The sequence below is a fragment of the Terrapene carolina genome, unplaced genomic scaffold (assembly GCF_002925995.2).
Source record: "Terrapene carolina triunguis isolate 2854851 unplaced genomic scaffold, T_m_triunguis-2.0 Scaffold131, whole genome shotgun sequence".
Lineage (NCBI taxonomy): Eukaryota > Metazoa > Chordata > Testudines > Emydidae > Terrapene > Terrapene triunguis.
The window spans coordinates 19729778-19748696 of NW_020664482.1; the positions used below are offsets into that span (position 1 = coordinate 19729778).

The 18919-nt window shown below is 41.6% G+C and overlaps 1 protein-coding gene across 2 annotated transcripts in view; it reads left to right on the forward strand.

Moving 5' to 3' along the window:
* ABCB7 (ATP binding cassette subfamily B member 7) overlaps nt 1-18919 on the forward strand; it is a 77034-nt gene that overhangs the window by 16150 nt on the left and 41965 nt on the right. For both annotated transcript variants that reach the window (XR_002907705.1, XM_024192886.1), the window contains exons 2-4: nt 4616-4693; nt 8588-8674; nt 13946-14065. Coding sequence is in view for 1 of the 2 variants with exons in the window: in XM_024192886.1 (XP_024048654.1) it covers nt 4616-4693; nt 8588-8674; nt 13946-14065 (285 nt within the window). In the remaining variant the exon portion in view is untranslated. The remainder of the gene's footprint in view (nt 1-4615; nt 4694-8587; nt 8675-13945; nt 14066-18919) is intronic.

Below are 18919 nucleotides of genomic sequence, written 5' to 3' on the forward strand. Positions count from 1 at the left end.
TGTGAATTCTTTTTTCCCCCATAGGTGGTTATAGCTCCACAACCCTCTACTCCCATGAACACACTCTGAGCAAAAACATTCTGGATTTAATATTTAGTGTTCATATGCTTGATCACTCTGAATGTTAATTTACATGCTTCTTGCAGACCTAAACAGGAGTTTATAGCATTGCTTTTGAGAGGTTCCAGTCTTAAGTATTTGAGACAACCCCATAGTGGGCAATTGTTCCTCAGCCCCAAGGGTAGCTTGGAGTCCACTGCCGTGCGACGGGGGCTAGGGGTCGGCGCCTGTGGCCAGTGCCCGGGACTGGAGCCGGGACCCAGTGCCTGTTGCCATGAAGCTGGAACCAGGGTCTGGAGGCTGAAGCCCCACAGCTGGAGGCCAGGGCTGCATGGCCAGAGGTGGGGGGGTCAATACCTGCTGCCCTACGGTCGGAGCCTGGAGCTGCACGGTCAGGTTCCTGAAGTCCTGCCGCTGGAGCCTGCCGCCCAACCTCCTCCCCCCCCCAAGGTGGGTCAAGAACTCACTTTGCTCCTGCAGCGTTGTGTCCCACCTCTCTCCAGGAGCAACAAGGAGGGAGGGGAAGGGGCCGATGCTTTGTGCACGCCGCCCCCTCTTCCCCAATCACAGCCCAGGAGGGTGTCGTGGACACATGAAAAGCCCCTGGTGGCTACATGCAGCCACGGTGGCCACATTTGAGAAACGTTGGTTTAATCCAAACAAGAAGGCAGTGTTAACAGATTTGGGGAAGCAGTCATGAGTGCTGTCCTAATTTAATCACTGCACCTGAATTAGGGAGTTTGGCTGCCATTTGTAGCATAAATATGCAAATTAGGGGTGGTACATCTTGGTCTGCTGCTGGATGCCCAGGGTGGGGGTTGTTGCCACAAATTCTTTTTTTTTTTTTTTTAAGGTATCTGTACTCCTATTCCAGCTTCTGCCACAGTTAGGTTAGATTGCTGTAATGTCTCTATATGTGATTATGCACAGAGACCACTTGGAAACCGAAGCTAGTACAGAATGCCATGCATGGCCTGTTTATGAGATGGAGAGCACACCGCATCAGAGCAATAGGGTCTGCTCTTGCTTCTGTTGACATCAATTTATAGAGCCCTAAATGGTTTGACACCTGGTTACCATTGAAATTGTTTCTGTTCCCATGCCATGCTTCCTCAGTTGGTCTGTGGAAGTGCTTGAGCTCTTGTCGATATAAACAGAAGGTAGCTACTTGGAGGGAGTTCTCTGTGGAGGATGGCTGTCTCTGTAAAGAGTTTATTATAAATCTAAAGAAATATCAAATGTCTGCCAAGATTTGAGTTTTTTCTCCTGCAGCTGTAGCAGTAACACATTTCAGTTGCACAGTAAAAACACATCTATGGTGATAAGGTCCATCTTCATTGGCAAGACCAAACAGTCTCTTAATCATATGAGGACATTACAGTGTTGCAACTGAGATGGGACCTTCCGAAGGCTTTGTTCCCAATGGGATCAGAATTATGCTATTTATGACCATGATTAACCAAAGTTGTTGGTAATACATTTCTAGTGCTGTTTCCATGACCACCGTGGACAGGTGTTTTTGTGTGTGTGTGTGTGTGTCAGAGCATGGATTTCAAACACAGTTGTATAGGCAACCACAGGTTTGAGTATTTGACATGATTTGGCTTGTTATATGCTTATTTAAAGAGACCATGTCAACTTGCAATCTCATCAGTTTAAAACGAGAGTTAAAACTAGTTACAGATACTATTACTGCGCTGGGGGCTACCCCTGCCAACTTCTGTGATCTTGCTTCCTATTTGAAACATAAAATGAAAAATTCTCTTTGTGAATGTTGATGTCAGTGGCAGTTGCAAGGGGCTTAGCACTTCTGAAAATCAGACCACTTATTTAGGAGCCTAACTTTAGGCATTCATTTTTGAAAATGTTGACCTGTATGACTGGGTGCTTAGGATTTCCAGTACCACATTAGACCACTGGCACATCAGATTTGTTAGCTTGTCTCTGTGTATTGCTTTATAAAGACTGGCTGGAGAGTGGGGTGGATTCTGCAGGGAATGTCTTGAAAAATTGACTGTTCAGACTGAAAGCTGTTCTGGGCAGGAACGTAGGCTTCTAAGTCATTGAAGCACTTTTGCAAAGTTTACCCTAAGTTCTATTGAAAGTCATTACGACTTGCATGTTTTTGAAAATTTTACACTTTTACCTTTTATCTTATTTTTACCCTTTATCTTATTTCTTATTATCTTATATGGTGAGTGCCTGGCCCACCCATCATGCTAAGCAATAGTTGGAAAATTGTTTGTTTGCAAAAACTGTTATGCTTAAAGATCAGCATGTCTTCGTGTCATTTGGTCAAGACTCTAATGCTAGAAACATGGATGTCATGCTGACACTTTTCATAAGCACTACAGCATAAATCTGAGACCAACTCCTTGGTATATTAACCCCATGTTCCAGTAAACTCTTAGGTTGCAAACAGGATTTTCTCTTAGAGATTTAAAGAAAACCATGTTTTACTTTTCTCTGCTGAGGTGTGGTGTTGGAATGGATCACATTGACTTATATGAATGGCATGCATAACTAGAAAGCCATTTGCTACATTAAGTGCCATAAGTGCGTGATACATCTTTAAAAGTAATTAATAAAATGTTTAATTCCAAAAATACTTCATCCCATCCTATATGCAGGTGGTGCGGTGCGCGACTCCCCCCTGCGGTGCCTTCTGCTGGTCCTCTCAGGGAATTAGCTCTCCAGCCCTCAGAGCGCCCTCTGCACGCCGGTGTCCCGCTTGTTTCCAGCCCTGTGTCCCTCCCGGACCCTGGTGCCCTTTTATCTTTGGGGTGCTGCCCCCGGCAATACCCCCACAGTCCCAGGGTCTCCCCCACCCAGGGGAACCCCCAACCCTCTATCCCCACCTTGCCTCAGTCGTGGGCTACTGCCAGTCATCATCAAGCCCCCGCTCCCTGGGGCAGACTGCAGTGTAAAAGCCACTCATTATAGGCAAGGGGATTCAGACCTACTGCCTTCCTCTACCTCCCAGTACCTCTATGGGCCTAGAACCAGGCCCTGCAGCCTGGGGAGTTGCCAGCCTGGAGCTCCCCTGCTCCTCTGGCCTTTCCCCAGCCCTGCTTCACTCCAGTACCCTTTAGGACTCAGGCAGCTAGGTCCATCTCCCTCCTCAGCTAGAGGGAGACTGTGCCAGCTCCTGGCTCACTGGCCTTTTTATAAGGGCCAGCTGTGGCCTGATTGGGGCGTGGCCCAGCTGCGGCTGCTTCCCCAATCAGCCATCCCCAGGTACAACCCTCTCCAGGGCTGCTTTTAATCCCTTCTATTTTAGGAGCAGGGTAGCCACCCTGCTACACCAGGATATAATACAATAAGATGTGTTAAAACGGGGAAGTATTATATGGTGAAGAAGTTAGCTTCACTTGGTTGTATTTCTTCAGCAATTTGTAATGTACTATGTGACTTAGGACAAGTGCAAAAAGAAGGTTTAAGGCAATGTGTAGAAAATATACAAAAGGCCATGCTGCTATTTGTTAAGGTTAAAAATGTTTTTCTTAAGAGTTCATTTTCTTGACGTTTGTTCTTTGCCTTGAGCCAGTGACTGCTCTTTTGCTATTCTGCTGTACAGTATTGATTTATATTGTGCATGCTGTGCAGCTAGTATCGCAACAGAGCTGTAGGAGACTGGTTTGTGGTGGAATACTAGCCAGGTGCTTTAGGAGTATCAGGACGGATTTCAGAAACAATCACTGGGGGCAGAGAACGTATTTCCTGGCTGAAATATACCAGTTATGTTATGGAAGCACACTGAGTGCCCCCTGTCTGCTGTTGCCTGGGAGGACATTGCTCACCATTCTTATTGAAAGGAAGAGTGTAATGAAAACAGCCATCCAGGTTTAAGACTATTAGTTACTGTTTCTGTAGCATCCAAAGGGTTCTAGGAACTTCAGAAGGGTAGGCAGACAAGATCTGTGTCCTACAGCACTTAGAATACAGCGTTCCATGTAACAGCATCTGCTAGTAACCTATGTTATGCCTATGCAGATTCCCATATTTGTGAATAAATATGGTGTATTTTATATCCCATCTGGAAAAAAATTGCAACCCAGTCATGTTCAGCTTCATAGCAGTGGCAGCCGTTCCCAGGCAGAGTTCTAGCTTTTGCTAGCCGTTTGGTCCAACGTACAAGCGTAGTATATGAGGTAAGAGGGAATGAAAACAAAGAGGGCAACAAGGATAAGAATAAAACATAATGGAAAACAGAACAAAAGGGGATATTTGAAAAGAATGCAAAGGCCATCTGAGAACAAAACAGAATGAGAAGAGAAGAAGGGCTTTCAAGGAACAAGGATCGGAAGCCTAGTGAGAGCGTGGGTGGAGATGGGGGAAAGGTTTGATGATATTTTGCATTTTTAATAGTTGGAAGCAATTTATTTTGCACCTGCTCCCCACCAGTTGTTTTCATCTTATTTTTTCTTTGGTCACTTGTCAACCACTGTCTTTGTTTAGTTCATGCATGTTTACACGAACTAGGTGAAATATTCTCTAAACATGAAGTATACACTCTTAATTACTCAATCCTCTCTTTTTTTCTTCTTTCCTGCAGATTCCCCAGACATTCAGACAAGCTACATGGCAGAGTTTGGGGAGTGGCTATTCAAGACAATTATTAGATGCTGCAAAGGTAGGATTAAGCAGTCTTTCCTCCTTCTACTCTCTCAGGGGGGAAAAATTCTATCCCTTGAGCATCTTCCAATTTATGCTGCGTATTTTACATCCTTTATATAATTTCTCCTTTTTATGATTTCTAAGTACTACTAGATAAATGGCAAATTATGTTTCTGCCTCTGGAAATGGAGAGAGAATCTCTGCTGAAATCTTGATAGTCTTCCCCCTTTGAAATGTCTTTCTAAATCTCTAAAAATCAGTGCCAACATAGTAATGTTTTCAGAAAGCTTTTAGAAATGTGTACTTGTAGCTTGTTGACATTCAAATTTATCCTGCGGTTTTATGCCTGACAATGTATGGAAATCTGAGTTTTCTCAAATATGTAAAGCTTTATTACGCCAAAAATATGCTTAGCTTGTGGAGCATAAAGAAACTTTGAAAATTTATTGGCACCTCTGGGGGAGAGCAGTATGACAAGTTTTCATCTGTGTGAGGGTTGCTTTCTGTGTCACTAATGTAAACATAAGGGAAATGTTTTTTTGTTTTTAGTCTTCATCTGCTAATAATGACACAGAGAAATATGTAAAATTGTAGGATGTAGTAAGACCAGGAAATTAATCTAAATTCTCACCTCTTAATGTTACAGTTAGGCCTGGTCTACACCGGGGAGGGAGGGAGGGGTGTCGATGTAAGATACGCAACTTCAGCTACGGGAATAGCGTAGCCGAAGTCGACGTATCTTATTTCGACTTACTTCCAGTCCTCACGGCGTGGGATCGATGGCCGCGGCTCCCCCGTCAACGCCACTACCGCCGCTCGCCCTGGTGGAGTTCTGTAGTCGACGGGAGCGCATTCGGGGATCGATATATCGCGTCTAGACGAGACGCGATATATCAATCGCTACCCGCCGATCCGGCGGGTGGTCTGGACGTACCCTTATATCCCACAATATGTCTCTTCTTTAAATACTCTTTAATTATTTATGGTTATCATTTCAAATGCACTAAGTGGTTTAGGAGCCTAAAACCCATTGCTGTTCAGTGGGATTTAAAAGCACCTCACTGACTTAGGTGGTTTTTAAAAAAAAAAAATTTTACCCTTTGAGTTTATAAAAATGAGTGACAGAAATGGAATTGTGAGTCAGGGACTTCTGAATTCTAATATATTAGATCATGCTACCTCTCATATACATTATATATGAGATTCCATAATATTGCTTGGTAGCTTCCCCTTATATTTAGGTTGCCTAACTTTTTCCATTGTGAAAGAATCTTGCTACTTTTTTTTTTTTTTTTTTTTTAGACGCTCTACCTCCATTGTTTTCAGCAGGCCTTCAAAGTTAAGGAGAAATCACTCGGTTAGCAAAGTGACTTGTTTGTCCTATTAAATTCCATTCTGTTTAGCTGAATTATAAACTGTTAAATCATCATTTCCCGTTTCTCACTTATATTCATCAGGAAAATTTTTCTAGTATGCTAAAATAACTGAACACGATTTAAAAAAACCAAAACAGGTTCACACTACCACTGCAGCACACAACACACTATATTGGCAATGTCTGGGAGCAGCAAGGAACTGGACCAGGCCGGACTGCCTCAACCTGCACTCCTCAGACCTGGCACGTGGCCCCTGCTTCCTATCCCCCTTTTCGGGAGCACCATATGGGCCATGTAACTGAAGTGGTAGAACAGGGGTTCTCAAACTGGGGGTCAGGACCCCTCAGAGGGTCACGAGGTTATTACTTGGGGGGTCGTGAGCTGTCAGCCTCCACCCCAAACACCACTTTGCCTCCAGCATTTGTAATGGTGTTAAACATATAAAAAAGTGTTTTTGATTTATAAGCGGGGTCGCACTCAGAGGCTTGCTATGTTAAAGGGGTCACCAGTACAAAAGTTTGAGAACCACCGTGGTAGAAGTCTGTGCTGCCCTGCTGCAGGCTCAGGATTCTTGCTGATGCATGATGGGGAGATTATTACAGTTGTATGTAACATTGTTTTTATTTTTTTTTAAACATCTAGGAAATGCGTTAAAAGACCATTATTTGGGTTGCAAATTCAAGCACTCATAGGTTAGGAAATACCACTTGGAGTTACCCATGCAATCTTAATTATGCCCCTTTGTACATATGGATTACAATATCGTTTTTAATGACATGATCATATACTGTTTTTTCCACAGGAACCCTGCTCATTCAGTGCAGAGATTGGACACACAAAGGGACAGAATTAAGATTTCATGGACAACTTTAAATTTGGCCTGTAGTCACTTTCAAGTGCTTGATTTTGCAATCTAATTAACTGTGTTTTACTGTAGAGTTTTTTAATAAGAAAGGTCTAGTAGAGTAGAATTCAGGAGTTACTGATCCCCAGTTCCATCTCTGTCACTGACACACTCTCTCTCTCTCTCTCTCTCTCTCCCAACCCTTCCCCCCCCCCCCATGCCCTTGCACAGGTCATTTAATCTCTCTACTCAGTTTTCCTATCTGCAAAGTGGGGATAGTAATATTTGCCTACCTCGAAGAGGTGTTGTGGGTTAATGCTTTGCACAGTACTTGGAAGCACTTGTGAAGCTCTAAGTGTCATTATTATGATACTTGCCAAATTGATCACAGAATTCCAGTCTAATGCAGTGGTTTTAAGCACTTTATTGAGAGTGCAGTTGGGCTTGAAAAGCGGCTTTGTAAAAATGCATTTTCTTACCCATAAGGGAAGGTATGTATAGCTTAAAAAAATAAATCAGATGACATTTGGATGACTTAATCGGATACAAGTAAATTGCAATTCATGTATTTAATTTATGATGTAATTAAACAATGACCATTGAGACTTATAACCTGTTTATGATTAAGGCTACAATTTAATCATGGGTATTTTTAGTAAAAGTCACGGACAGGTAATGGGCAGTAAACAAAAATTCACGGCCTGTGACCTGTCCATGACATACTAAAAATACCTGTTTAAATGGGGGGGAGGGAGGGGAGGGCAGTGCTGGGTGTGCTGGGGGCTGCTGTTGGAGGAGGTATGGAGGGAGGGGCGGTGGGGCCAGCAGCTCCAGCCACCGGGAGCCACAAACCATGGCTCCTCCAGCGGGTCGGGGACCGCTGCCTGGACCACAGCTGCTCCAGCTGGGCAGGGCGGGAACGGCGAACCGCGGCCACTGGGAGCTGTGGGCGGCTGTGCCTGCGGATGGTCAGTGTAAACAAACTCTCTCGCAGCCCGCCAGCGGATTACACTGATGGGCCGCATGCAGGCCGCAGGTTGCCCACCACTGAGTTAAAGGGACTACTTAGTTTGGTTTACACCTGCCTTTTATTAATTTACCTTATCTTGAATCAGTTGCTTACTGAACTAAATTGATATTTCAGTCTACACCTGGCTTATAAATATGTCCACATAGGTTTTTGCATGGGTTTAATTAAAAAAAAAAAAAGTTTAAAGTAGACCTTAGTTAAACCTGTCAAGCTTTATGTGTATACAAGATCTTGGCAAGGTCCACAGGAATGAAAAGCATTAAAAACATACCTTTGTCTCTAAGATCAGCAGGTAGTATGCGCCATATGCACAGGAAGCAGGTCTATTGAAGAAGAGGTGCCATTTTTACATAGTCATTTTTCAGAGTAGATATGTACTTAAAGGGTTTAGAGATCTTTCTGTAACTCTTAGAGACAGTTTCTGCTTTAAGGTATTTTGACACGTAACTGTTAAAAGTTTATTGCCTTTGCATGCCAGCTTCAGGAGCAAGGTACTGTTCTTGAGGCATAATCTCCATTCCTCTGGATGATGGCCCTGTGCTACTAGATCTTCAGCTCTATTCTGATTGTCACTTTAATTCAGAATTTGTGTTGTTCATCTTTTTTGAAGTCTGTGATTCTTGTAGTCGCTGTATAATTGATATTTATTTTTTTACACAGAATCTCCAGCTGGGGCCACTGATAGATAAGAGAACATGTTGGCATGGTCATGCAGGTGGAGGACTCCACACAGATCCAAAGCAAGGGGTAAAGGCTCGATTAAACAATATTACTCAAACTCGGTTCAGGATGCTGTATAAATCAAATGTATGTTCAGCCTTTTCAAACATTTAACAATTGAAAACAGCAAATGTTTCCCACAGATGGCTACTTAGTTTAATTTTTAGACTGTTGTCGAATAAATACTGTTAGTTGTAAACCTTGGATTAGTATATTTTAAATTACCCAGCACTGGTAATGATTTTATCTGCTTATTTTCCCACAAATTCTCTGGCTTTCTATAAATAAATAGTCACCAAAGTGTCACAGATGTTGACTTGAAATTAGCCTCAGGTATTTTAGACTTTTCATGACAGATACGTTCCATTATACTTTAATATGTTCTCTTATTCCTGCTTGTCAGTGGCATTTCTAGGACTTGACATTTGGTGTAGAAGGAATATGCTTGTGGGTACAGTCAGTGCATCACTCACTCTACCTTCACTCACTGCAGCAATAAAAAATCAAAAAAACTTGTTAGTTTATAAAGTCATTATCCCTTTAATTAAATGTTTCACAGGCAACCTTAATTCTGACACTTTCTAATTTTTCCCATTGCAACTTGAATATTCATTTAACATTGATTCTTTGTGTATAATTTCTGTTTATTTCAGTTTGCTTTTTGAGTCAGATTGCTTCTTCCTCTATGCTGCCAGGGTGCAGAGGGGATAAGAGTAGTCATTGACAGGAGAGACAGGTCCCTGCTCTTAGTTCCAGAGCACAGCCCCATCCCATCCTGGAGCAGCCATTATAGGGAAAGTCTGTCTTCACCCCTTTAGCCCTGGGCTAGAGCAGCCTCACTTACTGTGAGGGCTTGGCTCGTGCCCAGTCTGATCAGCACTAAAGGTTGTAGAGGCTCAAGCATACTTAACCAGGATGGACTCTTAAGAAATTGTAACAGTTAAAATCTAAGAAGTCTCTATACAGAGCATGTGCAAACTATGATTTTATTTTATTTGATTTTTAGAGGTTTATGGCTTCACCAAATTTGGGCAGATTTTCCCAGGGACAAGCAAAAGGCACAGCACAAAGGCATTCCGGCCACAAGTCCCAACTCCAAAGCATGGGGATACTAGAGTTGTTCAAAAAAAATAGGTTACCAGAATTTAACGTGGACAAAACAATATATTTTTCCCTAGCTTCATGCTTAGAAACTGCTGAAGAGCTTTGACTGAAATTTCCCCCAAAATTTAGCCAGAGGCAGACACCAGTATGTATAATTTCAGCCCAAATGATTAAAATTCAGCAAAGTTGTAAGGAACTGAAAACAGGGTCTTATAATGGGAAGTATCAGGCAACCTTAAGAGGTGGCACTATCAGCCCCTTCCTATAACAATAAGCATGTTGACATGTCTGGTGTATATGTTTTCCCTTTGCTGGTCATCCTATGAGATTATGTACCAAAACATGTTATACTATTAACACTGGCTTAATGGCCTAGTGATTGAATTCTACACTATCGCAGAGACTGGAAGACCCTTGGAGACAATAGTAAGTTCTCCTTCCAAAAGGATGGCATGGGCAAAAATACTCAAAGAAAGCCCTTTGGTGTCAATGATATACACAATCCCTTTTTTTCTTTACTGGTCACCTTTAACAGACTTAATTTTTAAAAAATATTCCTAACCTTGTGACTTGTATATCTTCTGCAGTCAGATTCATGTTTCTATACATCTATAATTATATCTATGTTCATTTTATGTTGAACTTTGATGTAATGCATATTTGGTGCATCCTTTGATATTTTTTTTCTTGATCCTTTGCAAGGCCACTGCAAATCACTTGCTGCCTTCTCACTCTATTCTGAATAGACTGTTTTGGTTTTGTAACCATTCAAAGCCTTCAAGGAGCCAAGCTGAATTCCTTGTTTGCAGCCTTTATATTTCCTTTTCATTTTTTCTCTCTAATATCTTTCCTGTAACAAGTCTGACTAGCCAATAGCAACATATAATTAGAACCACTCCAGTTGCTCTAGTAGGTTTCATATTAACATGGCACCAGTTTGTTCCTTCCAACCCATTAATGGTGCTAAAAAAAAAAATCTTTTCAGTTTGAAATACAAGGCTATTTATGCATATCCTTCGCTACAAAGGGAGGATTTATGCATATGCTGCTGCAAATATCTCCTCTCTTCTGTGTAGCTAGGGTAAGCAGAAATGTTATTTTACATCCTCTACTGATTTATGAATTGTCAATATATCCACTTGTTAAAGGCTGTATGGAGGGTACTTATATTGCTCAGGTACTGTATGTAATGTCAGCAGTTGCCAATGTATCTTATTAACTTTTCTATTCTGATTGCCATTGAAGATGAGACTCGAAACATAAAGAGAGCTGGATTTTTCTGTTAAATTATAGGCTTAAGTTTGATATTGGTTTCTCCAGGTTGCTTCAGCAGTCTTTTCTCTTAACAAAAAAAACCCCTACCTTTTCCCTCTGATTCAAACTTGGCTTTCACAGTGAATTTTAAATCTAACTTATGTCTTTCTCCTGAAATTGATTGGAAAGGGGGGGGGGGGATGCATAAAGTATGCTCCAGTGTGGGAAATATAGAATTATATTGTAAAATCCATCTATTTTCATGGACCATCTGTTTAGTAAAAATTCATCCAGAAAAGGGCAAATAAACTTTTTCCAACAAACGTAGCCTGAAATGGAAAGATTAACCCATACAGAGGTGATGGGTAATTTAGTTTACTTGCTAGGCTGGCTTCCCTTCAGCTTTAGATAACCTTTCTGTTTTTCAAGATTACCCCGGGTGTCCAGTGCTGAAGGAGGAGGAGTTGTTGGTTGTCAGTGTAGTACTGTATGTTACATTAGAGTCTGAAGCGAGGCACACATTTTTATATGATTTTGTATAGCAGGTAGACTTCTTTGGAATGCAAGAAAAAAGCTCTCTGCTTTATCCACTAAACTATCTCACTATAAAAACATCTTGGCTATTTTCAGAAAGATTTGTTCTCTCATCTGAATGCTGGATTTGTCCTTGGTTTAAAAAGAGGCTTCAGGGTGGGAGTGGGAGGATATAAAATAAAAGATCAGCAAAAGCTTTACAGTACTGTTTAAACTAAACTGTAGTCATGTACAGCTAAATGACCTCATAATGCATGATTACCCAACTTCAGAGACCATTCTGTTAAATGAAGTGACATTTTACACACAATTAACCCAACTAGAACAGTTTTGGGGTTTGTTTTTGTTTGTTTTTGCTCTTAGCCATAACTTCAACGTGTACCAATTGAAAGAATCCCAATGTACACTGTAGAATATCCTAAAAGAAAATAAACACTTTTTTAGGTAGGTAGAGCAAGAGTCCTTGTCACTATTCTGTACAGAGGGATAAGTGACATGAAGCTTGTTAAATGATTAAGTACTTGAAACATTTCAGTTTATGGTAATGCAACTAAATTACATTTGCTTAGCATTATTTTAGTTTAAAATATGAATGTTTAAAAATTTTGAACCTCTAGCAAAAATACTTAATTTCAGATGCATTTGAGTTCCTGTATGCTCAGAAACTGAATCTTTGAAACTTGCATTTATTTTTATATATCTAATGATGCACTTAGCTCTTAACTCTTAATTCTCATGTTTCCTATAGTCCATGCAGACCTCTCTCTTGCCTTGATCCCTTTTGTCTCACCGTACTCCTGATTTTGTTTTCTCTTTCATGCTGTCCCGGGTACTTGGAACCGCCTCCCAGGAAATATGTGCCAAGCCCCCACACTTCATTCAAAAGTCTTGAAAAATCCACTTGTTCCATGAAGCGTTGGAGCGATGTTTAACTGTCACTCTTCTCTGTATTGTACCTGTTCGTGTAGTTACACTTTAAGCTCTTTGGCGCATGTGCGAATTCAGCACAGTTCAGCACCAGCCCCTTTTAAGTTTCTGGTGCTATATAAATTAGCCCCTAGACTATGGGAAATACTTAATACTTCACATGCTGTCACACCTGCGGACATTTTAAGTTAACATTTTTGTAGTTTTTTTTCCATTATCAAATAAAATTAAACTATTAATACAAATAAAATGATAGGGAATATACAGTTACACACTGGACATTTCTGTCACTAAGTACAAGTATTGCATTCACTTAAATTTATCACAGTTATTATATAACAATTACATAAGACAATATTCACAAAAATAGGAACATATGAATTGCCTTATTCTGTCAGAAACATTGTTTGCCTAACCCATTATTCTCTGACAGTGGCCAGTACCTGATACTTCAGAGGCAGTTAAAATACCTTCCCCCTCTCCCCAGTAAACATGTGGTATAGTCTACCCCTCATGTAGGTTTTGTCCTAAACCCTAATAGATTGTTTTAAACGCTGAAATGAGAGTTTAGATCCCATCCAAAGTTTTAATTTTAGCATTAACTGTAACTCTGATTATTCTTGTTATCTATATCGGAGTCCAGTCCATCTTTGAATCTTGCAAAAGTCTTGGTCTCAACAACACATGTGGCACTGGGTTCCGTGGTCTATTCAGACAATGAGTGAAAAAGTGTTTCCTTTTGTCAGTTTTGAATTTCCCACCTTTCAATTTCATTGAATAGCCCCTTATGTTAGAGTACAGAAGCTTCTGAAAAGGAGAGCTACAAAAACAATGGCAAACCAATAAGATGCATTTTAACTCCTGTGACATACTTCTACCCAGTCATTTGCTGAGGCAACAACTCTTGTTTCCTCTGGAAAAGTCTAAATGTTTTCCTAAATGGCATTACATTTTTATGTCATTCTACAGTTTCTAACTCTCAAATATTTGAGTATAGAAATCATTTTCCTCCTGTATCATATATACAATATTTTTAGGTTAAGACCCAATTCTGTCATGCCTTTAATAATGCTGGTTTTTAGCACTGGTATTTAAATGCATACTCTACAAGTGGAGGATTCATGACTGGAAGAGAATACTTTTTGGGGTTAAAATTCGGGTGTTAAACAGTAAACCATTTTAGGTGAAATAACTGGCTTGTGAACCTGTAGATTGTAATTCTTTCCTCATCTTGTTTTTATAGTTTTGTAGATTTTATTACCTTCAGGACAACTTTTAAAAGAAGAATACTTAATTTCCTAATGTCTTGAAACTCCTGAATAGTTTTTTCAGGTATTTTGAATAAAACTCGCCTTGGTTAGTGGATGTAACTTTTGTTCTGGGTTTATATTTTGCTTCTTTCATTCTGATGTTTATTAAATAGTGCATTTTGAAATGTATTTCTGTATCTCTTCTAATATGATGTGTTTTTCTCAATAGCTGAAAGAGATAGATGCTGGGAAGATTATCAGGGCAATGTTATCTTATGTATGGCCCAAAGACAGACCAGACCTACGAGCCAGAGTTGTCATCTCTCTAGGATTTTTGGCAGGTGCAAAGGTAAGAAATGTTACTTCGCTGAATTGTGATGGCTTTGCTGTAGCTCATTGCAGTCAGGAAGCATTAATGTTGCTGTTACTTTTGCAAGTAGACCTGCAATTTAGTATTTGTCATACAACACAAAGGTGTACATAGCATACAGCACAGGTGTACTGTTTCTGTTTGTTGAGGTGCTTATAATGTATAGATAAAAAAACTCCGGGTGCAGGGGCTGGCCTGGGCATGAGGTTGGGAGGAATTAGTTGAGATCAAACACATGATTTGGATGGATCGGGTTAGTTGATTTCACAATTTTCTCACCACTTAATCAGTTAAATTATGATAGAGCATTTGTAAGTGCGGGAAGGGGAGATGAGAAAGGAATCGCACACAGTGAAAGGGGTGAAAGAGTGTGGGGAGACAGAGGATGAAGAGAAAGGCAGGGAAGTTGAGGCAGCAAGGAAGAGAACCAAGGTGTGATATGCGATTGGTGGGTTGAAACAGATTGGTGGCGTTGGGAGAATAGAAGCTTTTGAGGGTTAGGGAGCTGGCATAGCACTTGATGGTCACAAAATGTAGAATCAAATATGGCAATTGAGTATGCAAGTGATTCCCAAACTTGTTCCGCCGTTTGTGCAGGGAAAGCCCCTAGCGGGCTGGGCCGGTTTGTGTACCTGCCACGTCCGCAGGTTCGGATGATCGCGGCTCCCAGTGGCTGCGGTTCGCTGTTCCGGGCCAATGGGAGCTGTTGGATGCGGCAGGTACACAAACCGACCCGGCGCACAAGAGGCGGAACAAGTTTGGGAACCACTGGAATATGGAAATTGGAATTTCCCCTTAATCCTTGCAATTTTGGCCCTGGGCAAATGACATGGAAATGCAGATGGTAGGAGGATCACAATACTTCAGTCATGTGGCTGAAAGTTACAAAAGGAGAGCTTCAGGCAAAGATTGCATGGTGCAGTATTTGGCAGGTGGGACTTTTTATTCACTGCCACTAGAAAGTTGTTGGCTTAGCTCAGCCAGGCAATAGAGAGAAGTGGTGGCATCCTGGTGTCCTGAGGCAGCTCCTCCGAAACTGGTAGGAAGGACGCTTGCAGACCCAGTTCTTCCCTGTTGTCTTGCTGTGGGTGTCAGTGGATTAGGAGAGCTCTCTGGGGCATAAAACTGCTGTAGCACCCAGAAGGTCAATACTGTTGAATTTGCTTCTCTTTGTATTAGACTATGTGTATTGCTGTATTCTTGCTGATCATAGTACTATCCCTCATAAAAATTAGTTTAAAAGTAAAAGAAAAAACATTCAGGTCTATTTCAAGGCAACGGTAGTGATTTCACCTTTATTTTACTTCTGTTTTTGAGAGAATTATTTGTGTGCTAGAACACAGTAAATTTGTTTTTACCCACTTCTAGGCTTTTTGAGGCTTTGAAGCATCCTCACAAATATCCACCAGATTGTTGGAGGGTACAGTCCTAAGTTGGCAGTAGTTTTGTAGGAATAAGGCAGAGGAACACATGCTAATTCTCTCCATATATAGATTCTCTTGCCATAGAAAAACACAAATCTCCTGTGACTGCTAAGTGTTGGGAAGCAAATTCTAATCTTTTCAGTGAAACTAGTGGCTCTAACTAGCTACCTACTGTCTGTAGGCAATTATTTACCATACATAAGGCTAAAATTAGGTTGCAGCTGGGATAAGCTAAATTCTAGCAAATGGAAGTAAAGAAAGAAAAGGTTTTGCTGTGCAGAAAGTGTCTATTTCAGGGCAAGTCTACAAGGAAAATTGACCGGAATAAGCTATTCTGCAACAGCCGTTCCAGAATAAGAGTATCCATGCGGGGAGTTATTCCGATCAATTTCCCCATCGAGACAAGCTCTTACTGAGAAATGAGCTTCAGTGCTAAAACTGGCTAAACTAAGTATTGTCTTATCAGCATTCAGCAACATGAAAGGAGGGTGGAAGAAACAAACTTGAGGCATAGAGGTGATAAAAGGAGAGTACTTGGAAGAGAAATATGTTTGTTTAATTGAACTGGAGTGCAGAGGCAATATCTTGACCTGCAGCTCTTTGTCTTACCAGTGATCTCGATCACTCTCTTTCTCTCAAATGACAGCATGATGTTTTCTACAATAGATCTTCTGTTTTCCAGTTGTTGCACAGGAAGTTACTAATAACACAGCTGACAGTGTTGAGGGTGGCATACATGTATGATTGAGACCCCTCCACCCTTTTTTTTTTTTTTTTTTTTTGATGCCAGTGCATAACATGCAACAGTATTTGAAACTGTACTTTGAACTTTGGTAAATTGTGTTCACAACCCGCTCAAAATACAGATACTAGTAGCAGATGGCATGATATGCTGCAGGTGGAACAAGAGAGTAGGCCACATAGTGGTACTTACCTGGCATACATGTTCTTTGTTTTTGTTTAGGGGCTTATTCTGAATCCCCTCTACACATCTGAGATGACGGCTCTTCCTATGTCTGAGGAATGCTGGCTGTGACTCCTTTTAAAACCTGTTAATAATAGTGCTTCAAATTTGAGCCAGAGGTGGGATGCTTGAAGGTAATCTGAAGTATTCCCAGCCCCAAGGGCAGTACATCTCAGACTTTAAGCCTAGACAGGATCATCATGATCATCTAGTCTGACCTCCTGCACATTGCCTAGAACAGTGTGACACTCCTAAGTCTGATCCCCTATATGGCAGCATGGAATACTGCTTCTAGAATGGGCTTTTCAACTTGAGGTGTTCCAGGTAGTTTCTTGGATGCAGTGAGATGAATTGATGCCCAAGGTTCTCTGCCACCAGTAGTTGAGTATTATTCACCCTTCTTGTTAAGTCCACATATGCCCCTAACACAAGTGCATAAACAGCAATATGCACAGTTTACAAAAGTGCCCAGTATTTGCCTCAGCTCAACTAGGAGATCCTATTAAATTGCCAGTGGCAGTGACAAGCAACCACCTTTTCCCGGAATGAGTGGCTTCTGAGTAGAAAGAACAATCTCAAATTAACAAATGCTTCCAAAGCTATTCTTTCATTGTGGCACCAAGGAGGCAAAATACTATACTGTTCTCATTCTCAGTCACAGAAGTCTCATAGTAGGTTTTTTAGTGTGGAGTCACCAGTTGAGATTTGTTTTTTTTCTTTCTTCATGCAGACTCTTGCAATGCTTTTTGGTCACCGGTGGAGCTAATTATCTAGTTTCACTGGTTCCCAGTTCATGCTGTTTTATGAGAACAGAATATTTATTGTGGGTGGACCAGCTTAAAAACTCCATGGACAATTGCTTTCCCGTTCTTAATACCCATCCTAGTTGCCATATTCTGTCTCTAGCAAAACTAGCTCCTGCATAGTCTCACTGTGATGTCTCAGGTAGTACTGGCTTTCTTAGCTTCTGCCTTTTCCCCCCAGCACTGTTAAATCCCTCCAGAAAATAAACCAATTTTCATTTAATTAATCTGTAACCTCCCTGAACCTTGTATGGGTGGGGGGGGGGGAGAAATTGTGAAACTTCTGCATTAGATTGGCTTGGAGCCCTTGGTCCTGTTCATTCATGTGATCACTTACTTATATTTGTTAATCTCTGATCAAACAGATTATAGTGCATATTGTTATAAAACTCTATTAGCGTAAGAACTCTGATGTATATGAGTCCCATTATGTTAAGTGCAGACCTGGTTCACTTTGTCCATTGTAAACGTATTTGCTTCCTGTGACAGGGTTGGGACTCACCACTGTGGCGTCTCCCACTGGTTGTTCCAGGAATTAGCTCAGTCCATGAGGAGCACCCTCTGCTGGTGGTGTCCCGTCCGTCCTCTACTCCTCAGTTGTGGTCTGCGCCCGCGTTGTTCTCTGCTCGGCGGCGTCCTCTTCAGGACACTGCCCTCCGGCAGTGCCCCCTAGTTCATCCTCACCCCCTTCTGGGGGGGGTTGTTCAGCAGTCCTTGCACTGGCCTCAGTGGCCAACCACTACCTCCAAAATCTAGCCCCTTGTCTCAAGGGTCGGTTGCAGTTTGTCTCAGCCACCCTACTGCATGGCCAGGTGCAGTACAAGGGGGAAGGGGCATGGGGGCCAGGCCTGCCCACTACTCTGGGCCCCGACCCAGGGACCCTCTAGTGCAGCGGTTCCCAAACTTTAACAACCCGCAAACCCCTTTCACTAAAATGTCAAGGCTCATGAACCCCCTCCTAAAAATGAATATTTCCAGGGATTTTCTCCTTCACCTCAGCATCAATTATAAAAGCAGTGATCTTGGGAAATACACAATTTGTTTTTGTGTCATGCTTATTATACACTATTTATTAATTATTGATCATTACAGTATTTTTATTACATTATGTAAACGTCAACGCTCTTCCAAGATCTCACTTTTGTAGCTTGTATCACTTTTGATTAAGCCTGTTATAAGACAAGGCTCCTATCAGAGGTGCCAGTAGAAAAAAGGGGTGCAGGGCCCAGAGGTGAAGCCCCGGGGCATGGGGAGGCACCGCCGGGAAAGGGGGGGGCCGTGGGGGCTGCCAGTAAAAAAAAAAAAAAAAAAAAAAAAAAAAAAAGGGAGGGACCCACAGGGGGGCACGCCAATGCAGGGGCGGCACATGACCCTCATCGCCCCGCCCCCGTACTGGCACCTCTGGCTCCTATGTTTCATCAAGGAGTATCAGATGTGAAACAGCAGGAAGGTATTTAAGAAGCCAACTCAAAGAGTTCCTCCTACACAAGCATTCAGATCTTGAGCAGTCCAGGCAAACAATGAATGTTACAACCAAGCTTAAACTTGTTCTTCATAATCCACCTCTACCCTGATATAACGTGACCCGATATAACATGAATTCGGATATAATGCGGTAAAGCAGCGCTCTGGGCGTGGGGAG